Source organism: Homalodisca vitripennis, chromosome 4 (assembly GCF_021130785.1).
Source record: "Homalodisca vitripennis isolate AUS2020 chromosome 4, UT_GWSS_2.1, whole genome shotgun sequence".
Classification (NCBI taxonomy): Eukaryota; Metazoa; Arthropoda; class Insecta; order Hemiptera; family Cicadellidae; genus Homalodisca; species Homalodisca vitripennis.
The window spans coordinates 25,742,382-25,761,854 of NC_060210.1; the positions used below are offsets into that span (position 1 = coordinate 25,742,382).

General features: G+C 35.8%; 1 protein-coding gene across 1 annotated transcript; it reads left to right on the forward strand.

The window, feature by feature from the left end:
- The first annotated feature begins 10,224 nt into the window (after positions 1–10,224).
- LOC124360968 (histone acetyltransferase p300-like) lies at positions 10,225–10,945 on the forward strand. The gene has a single exon (XM_046815004.1). The coding sequence runs from the start codon at positions 10,235–10,237 to the stop codon at positions 10,943–10,945; it is 711 nt and encodes a 236-aa protein (XP_046670960.1). The 5' UTR covers positions 10,225–10,234.
- The last annotated feature ends 8,528 nt before the right edge of the window (positions 10,946–19,473 follow it).

A 19,473-nucleotide genomic window follows, 5' to 3' on the forward strand; every position in this document is an offset into this window, starting at 1 on the left:
AATGCATCGTCGCTGTATATTGTATTTCATGGGACTTCTAGAGGATCGTCATCAAGAGCTTGGACGTAAACTGGGAAGTTTCACGTAACCAAGGTTTGAACATTGATATCGCTGTCCCTGGTCCAATCTGCTTAAAATATAAGAGTGAGACCACTCCGGGACAAAACCCCCTTTTTAAAACTGTTTTAACGATAATCGATGGACTGTATTAGAAACTGACATAGAAAATCACATATTATAACATCACCGGCTCATAAAATCACATTAAAAAGTATTTGAACCATTTATTTTTCAGATTGTACCAAGAAACAAAGATCTATCAACATTTACGAATTAATATTTGAGACTAATTACAGCAGGCATAAAAGATGTGGACTGACACCTTTGAGTTGTCATCAGAAAAATAGCACATTACTTGCAGCGAAAAACTGCAAGTATCCAGCACCCAGTTAACACTGTCACCAGAGTGACAAGTATCAATATGTTGGCTGAGATCTGTGACGAAAGAGAGCCACGCCCTCACCATTATCGCTGATGAAATGTGCTGTCTCACGCCTCTCGGTTAAGCACGCAACTATGAACACGTTACATTATAGAATGCAAATTATTTAGTCAGTTACCTGCAATGTGCATTAATCTTATTATTCCATGGTCAATTGTCTAAAACAAATGTGGTTCATACTTCATTTTGTCTGACAGCCTATCTACTCTTGATAGAAAGATCTTAGAGACTTGAAATTTGGCACTAACGTTTCACCTTGTTCCCTCTATTGATTTTTTGGTCAGATTAGAGGATAGTCTGTATGTGTGAAAAATTTGTTAGAACAGCCCAAGAGAATTAAAACGGGACATAGGTTGCTGTTGATCCAAGGAAGACCCAATTGATTTAAGGGTCAAAATGTTAAAGGATAGTCCGTCTGTGTGAGAAATCTTGGTAGAACAGTCTAACAGAAATGAAACTTGGGACATAGGTTTCTGTCGATCCAAGGAAGACCCAATTGGTTTTAGGGTCAAAGTGTTAAAGGATAGTCCGTCTGTGTGATAAATCTTGGTAGAACAGCCCAAGGGAATTAAAACTTGGGACCATATTTATGAACAAAAAAACATGAAAGAAAGACCTTGAGACTTTGATCTTTGTTCATACGTCTGGTTTGGTCCAAGGAAGAACTGCATTAATTTTGAGGTCAAGTTTAAAGAGCAGCGTGTCCGTCTCACTCTGTCCACTTGTCTGTAGGTCTGTGTGATAACTCTTAATAAAAAATATCTAATGCCGGACAATTGGTAAGGTGGTATCTGTTGGTCCAAGGAAGAACTGCATTAATTTTGAGGTCAAGTTTAAAGAGCAGCGTGTCCGTCTCACTCTGTCCACTTGTCTGTAGGTCTGTGTGATAACTCTTAATAAAAAATATCTAATGCCGGACAATTGGTAAGGTGGTATCTGTTGGTCCAAGGAAGAACTGCATTAATTTTGAGGTCAAGTTTAAAGAGCAGCGTGTCCGTCTCACTCAGTCCACTTGTCTGTAGGTCTGTGTGATAACTCTTAATTAAAAATATCTAATGCCGGACAATTGGTAAGGTGGTATCTGTTTGGTCCAAGGAAGAACTGCATTAATTTTGAGGTCAAGTTTAAAGAGCAGCGTGTCCGTCTCACTCTGTCCACTTGTCTGTAGGTCTGTGTGATAACTCTTAATAAAAAATATCTAATGCCGGACAATTGGTAAGGTGGTATCTGTTGGTCCAAGGAAGAACTGCATTAATTTTGAGGTCAAGTTTAAAGAGCAGCGTGTCCGTCTCATTCAGTCCACTTGTCTGTAGGTCTGTGTGATAACTCTTAATAAAAAATATCTAATGCCGGACAATTGGTAAGGTGGTATCTGTTGGTCCAAGGAAGAACTGCATTAATTTTGAGGTCAAGTTTAAAGAGCAGCGTGTCCGTCTCACTCTGTCCACTTGTCTGTAGGTCTGTGTGATAACTCTTAATAAAAAATATCTAATGCCGGACAATTGGTAAGGTGGTATCTGTTGGTCCAAGGAAGAACTGCATTAATTTTGAGGTCAAGTTTAAAGAGCAGCGTGTCCGTCTCACTCTGTCCACTTGTCTGTAGGTCTGTGTGATAACTCTTTAAAAAATATCTAATGCACGACAATATGGAGTAGGTGGTATCTGTTGGTCCAAAGAACTGCATTAATTTTGAGGTCAAGTTTAAAGAGCAGCGTGTCCGTCTCACTCTGTCCACTTGTCTGTAGGTCTGTGTTATAACTCTTAATAAAAAATGTCTAATGCCGGACAATTGGTAAGGTGTTGGTCTAAGAACAATCCTACTCATTTAGGGTATAAATTTTAAAGAATAGTTCGTCTAAGTGTCGCTCCTTACGTTTTGGTGCTTCCTTCGATACTGCGTTGTATCGGTTTGTAACGATAATAATGGTACTAAAAATCTATGCAATATTATAGATGGTATAATCAATAAATGTTTAACTGGTATTTTGTTCCTTCTTTGAATCCTCTTCCTTAAAATCTTTTCTTAAATTACTTAAAAAATTATTTTTTTCAGTTGACAAGGGCTTTTCTTTACTTTTACGGTAATGATTAATTCAGTTCAATTCTGAATGGACGGTATGGCGGATTATAGCAATCACTACAGACCTGCACATCTCGTCTTAGATTGCCAGTATTCTCCAAGTGTTATCGGGTTCCTCTGTAATTTCAATTTCTTATAATCAGATCCATCAAAACTCGTTTAGAAATAAATCATGCCTAGGTTTCCTTTGTCTATATGAATACGTTTATATTACATTGCAGTACCAATTAAGCTGGCTAAATATTTTGTAGAAATTGATCATTAAAAACTCCACATACTCACAGCCAATTCCAGATTCCACATTTTATGAATGGTTTGGTAAATACTACCACACTAGTCTAAAGAGTAAGGAGTATTTCCATTAACAACACCATATGATGATACTAAATTTGGATTTTTCAGCTGTGCCAGATTATATAATATCACAATACAAATAATTCTTACGTAAACTAATATGGTAATAAAATCTCGATGTAGAGTGTAAGTTTTAGGCATCAAAAGCTCCATTCAATAGTTAGATAAGGAAAATATTTAGGCAAATAGACTATTACGCGGATAGAATGAAACCTACTTGATAACCGAACAATCGTGGAACTATGATTGGGTATATAAAGGCTCTGTGAGTTCAGGTCACCAGATTCTATTTCCATTATTCATCATGAAACCTCCTCAATTGTGTCCAGCTGTGGCTTTCTTAGCAACTTGTGACTTAATCTTAGTTTTATAATAAAAAGTAACCAATCCACGCTATAAAACAATCTAATTTTTAGAGACTAATTCATTTTGTTTTCTACTAGTAGTTTTAATTTAAAATATTTTAATCTCAGTGTAATAAACGCGGAATATAGAATGAATGAGAATAAATGTATTCTGTTTACGATTAATGATTGTTTACGAATATTATACAAAGCATTTTACATATCATAATAAGATTTCCGTGGCTCTTCAAGAAGCTTAGCGTAACACATTTGAAGTTATATTATGTTTTTGAGAATACCGCTTAAAAAAATAATTTCATCTCCTAAAAATCGTAATCATTTTACCAACAATTTTTTATTCATCTGTGACACAGTCACGAAACAAATATTCACGAATCTGATAAATCTGGTTGACAAATTATGCTTTAAGTAGTTTCGTTTATTGCTTAAACGATAAGGTTTTTAATGAATTGATTTAGTTATAGTTCTTAGATTGTAATATAAACTGAAATATTGTTTTAAAACTGTATTAGGAAATAATATAAATTATAAGTTAATTGTGATTAAACGATTAGACTAGTATTCTCATAAGAAATTAATAAAATCAGTTAAATAACTATTTTAGCGTTTAGTATTTTATTTGTCGATGCGATGGTCGCTCATCGATGGCAGAATTCTTCGGGGATTATGTCATCCCATTGACACAACCTCTGCTTTGACATAAGTACCACCAAAAGCTACAAGTCAAGAAGTCCTATAACGATATTAGAGGTCACATGACTCACTGCACCCCTGTCGTTTGGAGACTAACGGACTTCACTCGATATCACCTTAGCTAAATTAGAGACATGCTACATCATTCAACTCCGTGTCATTGTAACGAGGCAATGTTCCCGAGAGTACAGCTGCAAGTAAAGGGAACTGACTCTGCGAACCAATGCTACAGCAAGCAGTGACCAGTTGACAGGGTTCGTCATCAGCTGTGCGACAAATCGGCTGTCTGCACTGTGAACCGCCAAGACGAGATTGTGTGTATTGAGTCGAGGGGAGCGAATTGTGATTAGGTCGTTGTGGCCATGCTGTTATACATATTACGTAGCTGTGGTGGCAGTTGTCGATTCAATGTGAATGATGAGTTTGGCTCCAGTTCTCCATCCTTCACGTACAGCATCTGACACATTCCATCAACCCTTCCCATCATAGATACGTTATGTTTAGGGAACTCAGTTACTCCCCCGTGCTTTGGAGTCTTGGCGAAAACATCGTGGTGCACTCGATCTTGCACCTCATTAAATGATGAGAATACCTCTTTCGCCGTTATTGACTATATTTTATAGTTATGTGTCCCTGTTGTTGGAACGATGTCAAGCGTTCATTTTGAGCTTCTTCGTCTTTGATTTTTTTTAAATCTCTTCAGAATAACATGACTTCTCATTCCAGGAGTCGTCTGTGACAGCTTCAGATTCCAGACGCTACACTAAGAGGAAGGCGAACTATAGTTAAAATCAATATGCAGTTATATTATACGGGAAGTATCTGCTGCTGCTCTGTTATTTATTTGTCTGGATTCTGTAAAAGAGAAAAATAGTGTTATACGAATAGGTGACCTACAAAGAAGAGACTTTAGGAGTGAGTTTGGTTGTTATGGCAACGTTTTGTGAGATTTGTGACAGTTGGTGAAGGTTGATAACGTTAAATAAGATAATGAATGTTTAGGTCCGCAAGTATTGAATGTTCTAGGCTCTAACTAACTATACAGCTCACCATAGTAATTATATAGTTATTGCACTGGTATCCTGAAATACGTGGCATTGCATATTAATCACAAGGGAATCTCATAAATGGCATATGGGCAAATTGTTATTTTAGTGCCAAAATTAATAACGATCATAGCAATTATTAATTATCATGTACTCAATCTTGTTGCCTGTCCATATGTTGTCGGTATCATACAGCTGTTGTACCCGGCGTGAGTGTACCTATTTAAATTGAAGGTAACAAACAGAATCAGACGTTGGCTGTGAAAAAGAGTTTTAAATATAGACTAGATAAGTACCCGTTAACCTTGTCACTATAACTATACCGTTTACCTGGTGATAAGTGCATTAGTTTAATCTTCAGTTGTGCAGCAGCCATTACAGTGACCTATCGCCACTTAGTTACTGAAACTAGTCACCATACATTGTAATTGTGTACGATATACCTGTATCCTACTATCATTAGTTGGGATTTACAGTAGGCCTGTAGGTTACTGATTTATAGCTTCCTGCATGCTTATTGAGTAGCTAGGCTACTGATGTATGTGACTGACCTCAATGTAGATCCACTATATTCCTCAGCCGCTTTTGGTCACATTTCGGAACCTTCTTAGGTCCGGCGCTCTCGTGCAGATCACGGGTCCCAGGATGTACACTAATACGAGTTTACATAAGTTTTATAGTAGCACTAGTACACTATTAGCTTAGTTAAACGCTGTATCTTGGACCTTGGTGCTGTTAACTTACCATAGTTCATAGTATTCGGTACCTGGGGTGGTGATTAATATGATTTCATTGGTCAGACTGTTTCTGCAAATTAAAAGTCTTTAATATTTTACAAGAATACAGTAACAATATTTTCCTGATACAAAAATTATTTTCCGAAAGAAATTTTTTTGTTGCCGCGATAGCTTTGGCAAGACATAATTAAGGCTCCACGAAACTTTAGTAGAGAACTATATGGAGAATATATGGGAGATCTTGTATTAAAGATATTTTTAGTTTTATACACGTAACGTAGCTGTGGTGGGAAATGTTGATTCAATCAGAATGCTCAGTTTAACTGCATGTCAACTTCAGCTTACTTCAGCGTCTGAAATCTGACACTGTAATAGACTTCTTTCCCTGGAATATGTAATGATTTTCGTTTCAAGATATACAAACATATTCAACGACGATAAAGCTCAAAATTAACTTTTTACAACAGAGATAACTTGTCTACGAAGAGCTCTGTCTGGTTTACTTATCATCCATCCAGTTTAAACTATATGAGAAGGTGTTTTCATTGCCTGGTGATCTAGAGGGGTCCCATTGAACACCTGATGAGATTTTACATCGCGCAATAGGTAAGGATGAGGTTGAAAGGCAAAGAAATATTCTCCTCTGATTTCAGGTTTGGGCCCTGAAAAGCATTTCTGGTTAAATCAGTTATGTGTCACACGCCATAATAGAAGCCTTATGTGCCTTATTCCATAACCAAAGAAGTGTATACGTACTCGGTGCCTGTTTTAGTCCCATGTGAACTTCTTCTCACATAACTTCTTCCCGGTATCCATTAACAATTGCATTGTTGGCCTGATCAAGAAAATACCTACTCGTGTACATATGATGATGTGATTTTGATGTGAACAATTTACTTCAGTCATAAAGCATTTGCTCCGTTCACTGTAATCTACGTTTGGTCTGAGATATTTCACATGCCGTACAAGCGTTTGCTTTTTTGACCTGTTCAAGAAAATACCTAATCGTACTTATGTTGATGTGAAATGTAATTTATGTTATAAAGCATCTGCTTCGTTAACTGTAATCTATTTTTTGTCTGAGGTATTTTACATGCCGTATAAGCTTTTGCGTTGTTGACCTGATCAAGAAAATGCCTACTCATGTACATATGATGATGTGATGTTGACACGAAAAATTTACTTCAGTCATAAACATCTGCTTCGTTAATTGTAATCTACATTTAGTCTGAGGTATTTTAACATGCGGTATAAGCGTTTGCGTTGTTGACCTGATCATGAAAATGCCTACTCATGTACATATGATGATGTGATGTTGAAAAAAATTTATTTCAGTCATAAATCATCTGCTTCGTTAATTGTAATCTACATTTTTTGTCTGAGGTATTTAACATGCGGTATAAGCTTTTGCGTTGTTGACCTGATCATGAAAATGCCTACTCATGTACATATGATGATGTGATGTTGACACGAAAAATTTACTTCAGTCATAAACATCTGCTTCGTTAATTGTAATCTACGTTTGTCCGAAGTATTTAACATGCGGTATAAGCGTTTAAGCGTTTGCGTTGTTGACCTGATCATGAAAATGCCTACATATGTTGATGTGAAAAGATTATTTCAGTCATAAATCATCTGCTTCGTTAACTGTAATCTACGTTTGTCCGAAGTATTTAACATGCGGTATAAGCGTTTGCGTTGTTGACCTGATCATGAAAATGCCTACATATGTTGATGTGAAAAGATTATTTCAGTCATAAATCATCTGCTTCGTTAACTGTAATCTACGTTTGTCCGAAGTATTTAACATGCGGTATAAGCGTTTGCGTTGTTGACCTGATCATGAAAATGCCTACATATGTTGATGTGAAAAGATTATTTCAGTCATAAATCATCTGCTTCGTTAACTGTAATCTACGTTTGTCCGAAGTATTTAACATGCGGTATAAGCGTTTGCGTTGTTGACCTGATCATGAAAATGCCTACATATGTTGATGTGAAAAGATTATTTCAGTCATAAATCATCTGCTTCGTTAACTGTAATCTACGTTTGTCCGAAGTATTTAACATGCGGTATAAGCGTTTGCGTTGTTGACCTGATCATGAAAATGCCTACATATGTTGATGTGAAAAGATTATTTCAGTCATAAATCATCTGCTTCGTTAACTGTAATCTACGTTTGTCCGAAGTATTTAACATGCGATATAAGCGTTTGCGTTGTTGCTCTAATCAAGAAATTGTATACATGTGTAGGACTTAAGAGTTTTATTTGATCAAAAAGCGTATACGTAATGTTATTCTGGTGTAATATATTTCAAGCGCCGTAATACCGTTGCGTTGTCCTGATCCAGAAAGTTTACTCGTATATGTACGTTGGTCTAAGGAGTCTACTTCGGTCAAAAAAGGGCTACTTTCAACCATTGCAATCTATTTCCGGCCTACGGTATTTCCGGTGTATCATATTTCATAACTGTAGGACATAAAGAATCACAAGAAAATACAATTCTTCCAAGATTATTACAATCCCAATGGGTAGTTGATATTCACGAAAGTGATTTTGTGTATCTGTTGAGAGCAAAAGCCACGCGAGTTAAAATTTATCTTTAGAAAAAACATTGAGAAGTTGAAAAACAAAATATAGTTTCTCTAGAGATTGCAACCCCATATCCTCATGAAACTGCTTTAATTTTTCTATTTGAGTCATGAGGTATGTGTGTGCCAAATTTATTATTGATGAGTGAAAGACGTGGCTTTTATATATAAAGATTAAAAAATACGAGCTGCAACCATGTGTGTAATTGTGATAGACAGATAACACTGGCAAAAGCTCTAGCAAAGAGAAACGATTTATATATAATGTGATAAATGGATCAATGTTAAAAAAATAATAAGATTTAATCTAATTTCGTTATTTTAAACAATTCATATGAGTTTTTAACTATTCAAAAATTACATTAAGGCCGATTTTGAATAAGAAAATAATAACATATTTACTCGTATATTTAGAATATGTTTTAACAAGAGGTTTCAATGTGGGAAAGTGTAATAAAATTTAAACAATATTCGCGAGCTAGTAATCTTGGCAATATGCATGTGTAAACATAACTAGGGCTTTATATCAGCTTGGAAACCAAACACACTCACCTAAGCTAACAATAACGGAAGGCGGGGAGTCTTGGCAATGAAGTATAAACAGACGTGACTAATGTTTGACGATTCACACAGAGCTTCAAGCTCTTGTCTATTCAGTGTCAGCAGCAAGAACACTCCAGTACAACAACCGAGACTGAAATCTATTATTACATAGCATTACATTATTTACGAGTAGATTACATTTGACTAGATTACGGAACTTTCTCAGATATATACATGGAAGAGTGTATTACGGTAATTGCTGTCTGAAACATTAACCTGAATTTAAATAAATAACTGTATATAGTATTTATGGAAAAATATTAAATGGATTTTATTTTTTAACTAGTTATAAAATTTTCAAAATATATTTAAATATGAAGATTTAGTACCACATTTTACTATTTAAAATATTCACATTTTAGGGGCAGTGCTCACTAGATATAAAAATCTCAAAGTAAAATATGTTATTCTTGTATGCAATTGCTCACGTTTATCTTTGTTTGTTCTCGCCAATTCAGATTTTAGAGCTCTAGGTTAATCACAAACGGTAGGATCCTTACTGTTTAGTTTTATATATTTATTTGACACGTACGATTACATCAGGGGTATAACTTGCATATGCAATATGGCTGTCACAGAAGAGGAAATAAAGAACAAACAACGCTGCTGTTACTGTCAGCTGAATCGCAATGGATGGCTGCGAGAAATGTTAGTGACATGCCATCACTGTAAAATGCATTAGTGTTACAAAATTGTTCTAACTAAAAAGAAAATAACAGCTAAACTATCATGTTCATAACATATTAGATAAAATGCAGTTGCACAGGTTCATACAATGCAAGCAAAATAACTTTATAAAACAAAAGTAAAGATAGGGTCAGAACAATAAAAATGTTTTTAAACTATAACAGTACAATACACCAAACAAGACAGCTGATGACTACTTTATACTTCATAAAGTATGCATATTTTAAATTTTATCGTTTTCCCCTTGTTCCTTTGATCTTAATGCTTTATCATAACTTCAACAATTAAAACAAAGAAATATAGTAACTGTTAACGATTCACCTAACCAATTCCAGTATCTCCAAATAGCCTCCAGCCTAACATCCCCGCTAGTATTTAAAATAGAATAATATTGTTAACTATATATTATAATATTCTAAGCTTCGCTCTTGCTTGGAATAACATTTTGTTTTTGAAAACCGGAATAATAAATTAATGCAATGTTTTACCCAATACGTAGTTGAACAAAACGTGTTAAATGTAGAATCTAGGAGCATTGGAAAAAAGGGTTTATTTTTTGATAAAGACTGAACCTATGGATCATGAGTCCATAAAAGAAGAGCACACAACGATAAAAAAAGAACCAAGATCACCCAAAGAAGAGCCTGATATCAAACCACCTGTTCCCATAGAACCAATTGCCCAAGGATCTGACAAAAAGAAAAAGTGCCTGTTTAAACCTGACGAGCTGAGGCAAGCCTTGATGCCGACCTTAGAGAAATTGTATCGGCAAGACCCTGAATCACTGCCATTCCGCCAGCCCGTGGATCCTCAGTCCCTGGGCATCCCTGAATATTTTGAGATCGTGAAGCGGCCTATGGATCTGTCCACAGTGAAACGCAAGTTGGACACGGGGCAGTATTCAGACCCCTGGGAATACGTGGACGATGTCTGGCTTATGTTTGACAACGCCTGGCTGTATAACAGGAAGAGTTCTCTTGTATATAGGTATTGTACAAAGTTATCGGAAGTGTTTGAGGTGGAAATTGACCCAGTGATGCAACTTCTGGGTTACTGCTGTGGTCGCAAGTACACTTTCAATCCACAAGTCCTCTGTTGTTACGGCAAGCAACTGTGCACCATTCCTAGAGACGCAAAGTATTACAGCTACCAAAACAGAAGCTATGGTGTTGTGTCGGATAGATATACGTTCTGTCAGAAGTGCTTCAACGACATACCCGGTGACACAGTCACGCTTGGTGAAGACCCAACACAACCTCAAACTATAATAAAAAATGAGTATTGAACTATTAACATTTGATAATTTGTGAAGTGCCTGATGATGGAATCTTTGATTCAGAAAGGCCTTGCACAGAATAAAAATTATATATTGGAAAATTTTAAATTTGTTTATACTAGTGATAGTACGATAAAACGTGTTAAGTTAAAACTATTTATTTATATTACAATCAAAACAAAAATTCAGGTAAAAATTAAATATTTAGTTTTGGTAATAACGCTTGAAATACTACCTTGTGCTCTCAATATGTATAATAGAGATTGCCATAAGATAAACCAACTAAGGGTAGAAACTCTTAGAACAACGGTGTATTTGTTTTTCTGTTCATATGTTCGGGAAAAATGAAATCTCACTAAGAAACTAAACAACAAACTTACAGGGACACCGAAAATGCCTTACACCAAAAATAGATAACAGGGGCAGGAAGTAGAAGCTTTTTTGTAAAGAAGCCTTCTCTTACCGTAAGTATATTTGTATGTATAATTATGATATTGATCGTGACAACAAAACAAACTCAGCTATGCAACATAATTCATTTTAAACAGAATCCTACTATGAGGACAAACCCTGATATAAGAAGTGGTCACAAATTCTGAACCGCTTTGCATAAGCAACAAAAACAATATATCTTACTTAAGTCTGTTTCAAACTTAAAACTTATCACAGGAATCATAAATATCAAAATATCAGGAATAAAAAAATATCATAAGTGAATTTAGAAATAATTTTTCCCCAATCATCTAGTATTCTAGTATTACTGACATTTTTGGAGCTAGATACATAGTTTAGAACATTGAAGAGGCATGTAAGACATTTCAATGACCCTTATAAATACTGTTTTACTCTCTGTCTCCAGGCCTCCCAAAAACTGTTCTTTAAATTAAAATTTCAATTATTCTGAAATGGATCAAGAAATCAAATATCTTCCAGTGACTATCAGGAGTTTTTATTAAAAAATGGGAGAAGTATTTGCCTAATTTGTCCCTGCTATTCAATAAAAAATAGTCTACGAAACATAGGTTAGCTTATATGCCCATAATCACTTTATATAATTATAAAATAACGGTTCTGTTGAATCACCGTTACATTACACCTAGTTTTTCACAATTAATCATGAGTTATTTAAATTTTATCAACAATAATTTCATATTGACTATTTTACAACAATGTTTTTGTTCACTTATCTATTTATTATTACATATTATAGTTCTAATATAAGAATAGTATTAAATTACTAATGCCCATAACTATTTATGATATTACCGTAAGGCATAATTAGAATTGTATTTATAATGAAAAATATTTAGGATAAGCGAAGTAAAGAATATCCAGATAAAAATATATACAATTTTTTATCTGGATATTTATCTGGCTTAGCAAATGTAGAAATAAATAATATAGGCTTAAGTTATATAAGGGAATGAGAGCAACGCACTTTGTGGTCAAAATACACTCTATGAAATCTACAAAGAAAAATCATAAAAACCTTAGTAATATCATGTTCTTGAGTATTACAACGCCGGTTGTTTTGTTGGACAAGCGTGCGCCAGAGTTAAGTCTGGACAACGTATTATTGCGGAGTCTTGCCGCTTAGTTACACTAAAGAAACCTCACTTCTCTACACTTTAACAGTATATTTAAGACTGTGTGGTGCGGGGAGGGAGAACAACGGATATATATGAATATATACATATATAGTGACATACAACGTACGGTTGGTTTCTGGGCAGGGACGAGACTAGAGATCAGTATGAGACTAGAGGTAGAAGAAATATTAGGGTTTCTTTTGGCCAACGCTTAATTTATTAAATTGAATTTTTTTATTCCTGTTTAGTACCTACAATATAAGTTAAACATAGTGTTATTGTTAGGACACATATATTATTATTATTATATATTAACACTGAGTTCAGAACAAATGTTCTTTTTCTCCTAATATTCTTTATTAAGGCCAGATTTAATAGATAGCTATTCAGGCAGTGATTATAAAACTTTTAAAATCATAAATATGGAAAACACAATAATTTATTGCTAGGTTTTTAAGGATATGAGCTGTGTAGTGCAGGCACTCAGAGTTGGGAACCAGTTCTTTAACACTTTCTTATAGGCTAGAATAACAGACGTTCATAGCAGCTGTTCCCGGGTACCCCCGGCCCTACATTTAATCATATCTACATAGTTTTCCTTCAGCATTTCTAACACACTGTTTTAGTATTCACGTGCCACTGACGTCACGTACTTCAGTAACATTCAACGCCTTGTGTAATATCAACAAGGATTGGAAATGTGCGTAGTTTGTTTAGTAAAGCATGTAATGCATACTTATTTCCGTATACGAGGAAATCGCTTAATTTTAAATGACGTGATGCAACTACTTTGTAATCAAATTTTGTCGTGTTTTGTAAATACGCTGTGAAAAGGGAATAGTAACTTTCTCTTTTGGTGTAACTTGCCACTGACGTCACGTACTTCAGTATCAGTCAACGCCTTGTGTAATATCAACAAGGATTATTTAGTAAAGCGTGGTAATGCATTCTTATTTCCGTATGCAAGGAAATCGCTTGATTTTAAGTGACGTGATGCAAGTACTTTGTGATCTAGTTTTGTAAATACGCTGTGAAAATGGAATAGTAACTTTCTCTTTTGGTGTAACTTGCCACTGACGTCACGTACTTCAGTATCAGTCAACGCCTTGTGTAATATCAACAAGGATTATTTAGTAAAGCATGATAATGCATTCTTATTTCCGTATGCAAGGAAATCGCTTGATTTTAAGTGACGTGATGAGAGTACTTTGACCTAGTTTTGTCGTGTTTTGTAAATACGCTGTGAAAAAGGAATCATAACGGAAAACTAAATAAAGTGTTTCCAGAAACTGAGCATGATTTCATGTAACCATGATTTTACATGATGGCTTCAAAAAGGGACAGAATATTACGCCGAATATTGGCGAATATCGTCAAAAATGCGCGTGAAAACGTACTTTTCTTTTTTTATGCAACTCAAAAGTGTAATCAGTGACTGTTTTTTTTTCTTCGGTTACTCTACGTTATAACGGATTGTATCTAGATGTGAGCACTGCTGATCTCACGGCAGATTGTTGGTAAACAATACACGCAATCTGTGGAAGAAGAGTGCAGCAGCGAAACCTATTACTTTTTACCTGAAATAATCTTAAATGAGTAGTATCCAAAAGTAATAAGACCTTCAGTATTCAGATTTTTAAGAAAAGGGTTCATGTGGTTTACTTCGTAACATGGTTTTCTTATTTTTTATCTGCTGGCTCTGTAGAAACTAAAGTTGGTTTCAGACAAAATATTCAAAGTGATATTATTGACATAGTGGGATGATTATAAGTCACGTAGGTTCATTGCTTCTAAAAGTTTGATACTCTCGGTCTTTTTTTGGTACATAGAAGTATTCATGTAGGTACATATTTCCTATATTTCTGTTTGATTTCAATACTAATTCTCATAAAGGTATGTATTTTAAGAAATTCAAATATACGAACGTCATTAACTACTTGTACTGCTTTTCAAATACTTAATCAAGGTCTTATAATAGGTAAACAAATATACGTATTTTATACAAATAAATGAAAAGGAATTTAGCCAAACATATTAGTTATAAGCTTAGATGTTATATTGTGAATAACTAAATTGATTTTGCTTGTTCAGTTTTTGTACCAATGTATATGCTGTAGGTTTTAAGGAGTCAATCCATTTTGTTCTTTGCAAAGGAACTGTCTACAGACAGCACTGAAAATAAAACGTTTTACTAATGCTATCAAAAACACCTCGGTTTCTGCCAATTGAGAGGTGAAAAACTTTTCTAGCAAAGGCCTCAATTGGTTTTGTTCGTAATTTCTACTCAAAACGTTATGTAATTTATTATTCAGCAAACCTAATACCAAAAATCTAAATTGCTAAAAAAATACGTGAATGGGCTTGTGCAAGCATGACTCGTGACATACTGACACAGCGAGGCTCTTGCTTTAGTATTATCTAAAATCGCCTATCTGCAAGAACTATAAGGCTTTAAAAAGATATGTACATAATATAATCTAACAGATAACATGATGCCGGGTTACCTTGCTGTCCGATTGTGTAATGTGTTCAGATTTATTTACACCCAAACGATACAAACTATCAAGTTAATGTAGCAGATACGCTTGATAGCGGTGTAAAGCTTGGTAAAGAAACTCACATTTAATGGAACAATAATATGACCTAACGATGTTTACAATTACTGCAGTGATTGTAGCGGTAGAAGTAACTTTTGAAGGATTGAATTTTGAGTTTAACTCCAGTTGAACTTCCTTTTATTGCACTGTCTGGTATCTTACACCGCCTCAGACTTGACTACCGGAATCAAGACACTTATAAATAGGTGAAATGGTAGTCTCATTGCCTCATCGGGAACACAGCTGAGTGCACTACGATGTGATAGACACTATCACTAAGCAGGTAGGATGGGTTGATTCAATGTTTAGTTTTGAGCCTTATCCTTGTCGATTTTCTTTCGACATCTTCAGACGAACGTGAATTCAGATTCCAGGAGTCAATTCTGAGACGGTGTCAGTTACCAGATACTACAATAAAAGGAAAGAGAACAAGAGCTAAAATAAAAATTCAATTGATTAAACCTTCCTTTGGTGGGATGCTACGTTATTTGACAGATGTTATGACGTTTTGTGCCTAAGTGCTGGTGGGCAATATGTTATAATATACGACTTAACCAAACATTAAGAAGGAAATAAATACCATTATTTATGATTATGAAACAATTGTACATAATAGTTTTTGTGTAGTATAAACACAAATAAACAAACTACTACATATGTAGTTTTGACTATTCTGTAAACACCTCTGCCTGCAACATCGCCCAGCTTACCGGCATTATTCTAAATACTCTCAGTTCTCGCTCCTATATGTAAACCTAATACAATACATTGAACGTCCAGCTCACCGTCATTATTCTAAATACTCTCAGTTCTCGCTCCTATATGTAAACCTGATACAATACATTGAACGTCCAGCTCACCATAATTATTCTAAATACCCTCAGTTATCGCTCCTATATGTAAACCTGATACAAAACATTGAACGTCCAGCTCACCATAATTATTCTAAATACTCTCAGTTCTCGCTCCTATATGTAAACCTGATACAATACATTGAACGTCCAGCTCACCGTCATTATTCTAAATACCTCTCAGTTCTCGCTCCTATATGTAAACCTGATACAATACATTGAACGTCCAGCTCACCGTCATCATTCTAAATACCCTCAGTTCTCGCTCCTATATGTAAACCTGATACAATACATTGAACGTCCAGCTCACCGTCATTATTCTAAATACCTCTCAGTTCTCGCTCCTATATGTAAACCTGATACAATACATTGAACGTCCAGCTCACCGTCATTATTCTAAATACCTCTCAGTTCTCGCTCCTATATGTAAACCTGATACAAAACATTGAACATCCAGCTCACCATAATTATTCTAAATACCCTCAGTTCTCGCTCCTATATGTAAACCTGATACAATACATTGAACGTCCAGCTCGACGTCATTATTCTAAATACCCTCAGTTCTCGCTCCTATATGTAAACCTGATACAATACATTGAACGTCCAGCTCACCATCATTATTCTAAATACCCTCAGTTCTCGCTCCTATATGTAAACCTGATACAATACATTGAACGTCCAGCTCACCGTCATTATTCTAAATACCCTCAGTTCTCGCTCCTATATGTAAACCTGATACAATACATTGAACGTCCAGCTCACCATCATTATTCTAAATACCCTCAGTTCTCGCTCCTATATGTAAACCTGATACAATACATTGAACGTCCAGCTCACCGTCATTATTCTAAATACCCTCAGTTCTCGCTCCTATATGTAAACCTGATACAAAACATTGAACGTCCAGCTCACCATAATTATTCTAAATACCCTCAGTTCTCGCTCCTATATGTAAACCTGATACAATACATTGAACGTCCAGCTCACCGTCATTATTCTAAATACCCTCAGTTCTCGCTCCTATATGTAAACCTGATACAATACATTGAACGTCCAGCTCACCATCATTATTCTAAATACCCTCAGTTCTCGCTCCTATATGTAAACCTGATACAATACATTGAACGTCCAGCTCACCATCATTATTCTAAATACCCTCAGTTCTCGCTCCTATATGTAAACCTGATACAATACATTGAACGTCCAGCTCACCGTCATTATTCTAAATACCCTCAGTTCTCGCTCCTATATGTAAACCTGATACAATACATTGAACGTCCAGCTCACCGTCATCATTCTAAATACCCTCAGTTCTCGCTCCTATATGTAAACCTGATACAATACATTGAACGTCCAGCTCACCGTCATCATTCTAAATACCCTCAGTTCTCGCTCCTATATGTAAACCTGATACAATACATTGAACGTCCAGCTCACCGTCATCATTCTAAATACCCTCAGTTCTCGCTCCTATATGTAAACCTGATACAATACATTGAACGTCCAGCTCACCATCATTATTCTAAATACCCTCAGTTCTCGCTCCTATATGTAAACCTGATACAATACATTGAACGTCCAGCTCACCGTCATCATTCTAAATACCCTCAGTTCTCGCTCCTATATGTAAACCTGATACAATACATTGAACGTCCAGCTCACCGTCATCATTCTAAATACCCTCAGTTCTCGCTCCTATATGTAAACCTGATACAATACATTGAACGTCCAGCTCACCGTCATCATTCTAAATACCCTCAGTTCTCGCTCCTATATGTAAACCTGATACAATACATTGAACGTCCAGCTCACCGTCATTATTCTAAATACCCTCAGTTCTCGCTCCTATATGTAAACCTGATACAATACATTGAACGTCCAGCTCACCGTCATTATTCTAAATACCCTCAGTTCTCGCTCCTATATGTAAACCTGATACAATACATTGAACGTCCAGCTCACCGTCATCATTCTAAATACCCTCAGTTCTCGCTCCTATATGTAAACCTGATACAATACATTGAACGTCCAGCTCACCCTCATTATTCTAAATACCCTCAGTTCTCGCTCCTATATGTAAAACCTGATACAATACATTGAACGTCCAGCTCACCGTCATTATTCTAAATACCCTCAGTTCTCGCTCCTATATGTAAACCTGATACAATACATTGAACGTCCAGCTCACCGTCATCATTCTAAATACCCTCAGTTATCGCTCCTATATGTAAACCTGATACAATACATTGAACGTCCAGCTCACCGTCATTATTCTAAATACCCTCAGTTCTCGCTCCTATATGTAAACCTGATACAAAACATTGAACGTCCAGCTCACCACGTCATTATTCTAAATACCCTCAGTTCTCGCTCCTATATGTAAACCTGATACAAAACATTGAACGTCCAGCTCACCATAATTATTCTAAATACCCTCAGTTCTCGCTCCTATATGTAAACCTGATACAAAAACTTGAACGTCCAGCTCACCGTCATTATTCTAAATACCCTCAGTTCTCGCTCCTATATGTAAACCTGATACAATACATTGAACGTCCAGCTCACCGTCATTATTCTAAATACCCTCAGTTCTCGCTCCTATATGTAAAACCTGATACAATACATTGAACGTCCAGCTCACCGTCATTATTCTAAATACCCTCAGTTCTCGCTCCTATATGTAAACCTGATACAATACATTGAACGTCCAGCTCACCGTCATTATTCTAAATACCCTCAGTTCTCGCTCCTATATGTAAACCTGATACAATACATTGAACGTCCAGCTCACCTCATTATTCTAAATACCCTCAGTTCTCGCTCCTATATGTAAACCTGATACAATACATTGAACGTCCAGCTCACCGTCATTATTCTAAATACCCTCAGTTCTCGCTCCTATATGTAAACCTGATACAATACATTGAACGTCCAGCTCGCTAAATACCCTCAGTTCCTATGTAAAACTGATACAATACATTGAACGTCCAGCTCAACAATCATATGAACCACACCATTGAACGTCCAGCTCACCTCATTATTCTAAATACCCTCAGTTCTCGCTCCTATATGTAAACCTGATACAATACATTGAACGTCCAGCTCACCATCATTATTCTAAATACCCTCAGTTCTCGCTCCTATATGTAAACCTGATACAAAACATTGAACGTCCAGCTCACCATCATTATTCTAAATACCCTCAGTTCTCGCTCCTATATGTAAACCTGATACAATACATTGAACGTCCAGCTCACCGTCATTATTCTAAATACCCTCAGTTCTCGCTCCTATATGTAAACCTGATACAAAACATTGAACGTCCAGCTCACCATAATTATTCTAAATACCCTCAGTTCTCGCTCCTATATGTAAACCTGATACAATACATTGAACGTCCAGCTCACCATAATTATTCTAAATACCCTCAGTTCTCGCTCCTATATGTAAACCTGATACAATACATTGAACGTCCAGCTCACCGTCATTATTCTAAATAC

Bases quoted from the DNA above. Each gene is read 5' to 3' on its own strand.
- LOC124360968 (XM_046815004.1), top strand. From the start codon at position 10,235: ATGGATCATGAGTCCATAAAAGAAGAGCACACAACGATAAAAAAAGAA.